Source organism: Lytechinus variegatus, chromosome 12, assembly GCF_018143015.1.
Source record: "Lytechinus variegatus isolate NC3 chromosome 12, Lvar_3.0, whole genome shotgun sequence".
NCBI classification, from domain to species: Eukaryota; Metazoa; Echinodermata; class Echinoidea; order Temnopleuroida; family Toxopneustidae; genus Lytechinus; species Lytechinus variegatus.
In genome coordinates, this window is record NC_054751.1 from 3,918,523 (window position 1) to 3,920,501 (window position 1,979).

The window sequence follows — 1,979 nt, forward strand, 5'->3', positions numbered from 1 at the left end:
TGCTGGTTTGGGGTTTTTGGATAAGGATCTTTATTTTTTCCCTTTATTTCCCCCAAATAATTTGGCTTTGCCTTTTTAGGAATTTGTTTTATTGATAAGCATATTTGGTATTTAACATAATGGCTTCGGTAAAGGGAGACTGTGTCGTGTATCCTAACACTACATTGGAAAAATTACAGGAACTTTTGTCCCAAGAAGGTGAAGTAGAGTACATAGAGTTTGGGAGGGACTCCTTAGCAGCAGCGGAGCTGCAAAGGCTATTGAAAAAAAGTGATAAGAGTATCTTAGATGGGGAAACCATCAGAGTGATGAAAATTCCCTTAAGTGTTAAGTGAAACTTAGTGTTCTCGGTGAAGTTACACATTAGGCCTAATAATAGTGATGATAATCAGCCGATATACAAATCCAAAACAATCCTCCAAACTCCCCTCAATCTGTCATTGTTTTCGGGTGACCCCAAACCTAAGGGGGGTGATGTAACTTTTGAAATGTGGAAGCATGAGATTGACTGTCTGGCTACAGATGATAGTTGCAGCCCCATTACACTTGCACGGCTAGCAAGGCGCTCGCTGCGAGGGGAGGCAGGGCAGCTAGTCCTGAATTTAAATGTAGATGCAACTGTTGAAGAGATAGTTAGTAAATTAGAGGGATTCTATGGAACTGTAGAGTCTGGGGCAGTGTTGCTCCAGCAATTGTACTCGGCTCGGCAAGGAAACGAGGAGTCAATAACTGCATACAGTGCCCGCCTGCAGTTGGCTATTGATAAAGTAGAACATAGAAAGGGGATCTCACCTAATGCCACAGATGAAACTCTGCGAGTGGTATTTTGGAAGGGTTTGGCAAATGAGTCCCTTAAACAAGCAATTAGGCACAAATATGAGATTGTTAGAACTTTTGATGAGTTAGTGAGGGTAGCTAGGCAAGCTGAACAGGAGCATGAAGATTTTCAAAAATTCCACTCCAACTCCCAGCGCTCACGCCCAAATCGAGTAGGGGTAAATGCTACTACATTAGTAGATAACAAGCCGGACTTAATAAAGGAGCTGAAAGAAATTAAAGATAAACTTAAGGAAATGGAAATGCAAGCAGCTAGCAAGGAAAGCATCAATAACTCAAGCAGACCTGTCCGTCCCCGTGTCCCAAGAGGACCTTGTTACAACTGTGGACAACCTGGCCACATTGCCCGAGAATGCCAAGCTCCCCTTCCTCCTCCCCAGGCTTTCTTCTCTTCTACACCTCCCCCATTGCTTCCCCAGCCTTCACCTCAACCTATTACCCCTCCCCAAAACATGCATGTCCCTTTAAACAGAGGGCGGGCAGTAGGTCTATCCTCTGTCAGTCAGAAGACAGAATTAACCAGCCTCCCTTCGAATGTATTGTGTGATAAAATGATAGGTAAGGCAAATGAGTCCTTAGCGATTGTCAATGGTCAGCAATGTAGTTGCCTTATTGACACTGGGTCTCAGATAACCACTATTTCCCTTTCTTTAATTCTCACCTTCCAAGAAACTCATTGCATAGCATAGATGACTTAATAAAGGTTGAGGGGGCTAACGGTCTGCCGGTCACCTATTTAGGATTTGTAGAACTTTCTATCCACCTTCCTGGTTCCCTCCCCTCGTTTTCTGAGATTGAAGTGCCCGTTTTAGTAGTCCCCGACACTTCCTATAATAAGAAAGTGCCCTTATGTGTAGGAACTAATGTGATAAGTGCTTGTTTGGATCGAGGTATTGCTTCCTTTGGTACCAGTTTTGTTAATAGTGTTCACGTCAATACAGTATGGCAATCGGTTTATGCCTGCATGCAACTGCAAATCAAGTCTAGTTCAGATGGTAAGATAGGAGTTGTTAGAAATGCGGCTAGAAAGGCAGTCAGTATCCCTGCTAACCATGCAGTAATTATAGATGGTAAAGCACCCCTCCCACTTTCCGGTAAGTCTTATGACGTGATGTTGGAGCCTCGTAAAATTAATAGGTTAC

At 43.4% G+C, this 1,979-nt stretch overlaps 1 protein-coding gene across 1 annotated transcript; it reads left to right on the plus strand.

Moving 5' to 3' along the window:
• Positions 1–448: 448 nt before the first annotated feature.
• On the plus strand, positions 449–1,526 carry LOC121425266. The gene has a single exon (XM_041621290.1). It carries the CDS (start codon positions 489–491, stop codon positions 1,524–1,526), a length of 1,038 nt encoding a protein of 345 aa, XP_041477224.1. The 5' UTR covers positions 449–488.
• Positions 1,527–1,979: the final 453 nt, after the last annotated feature.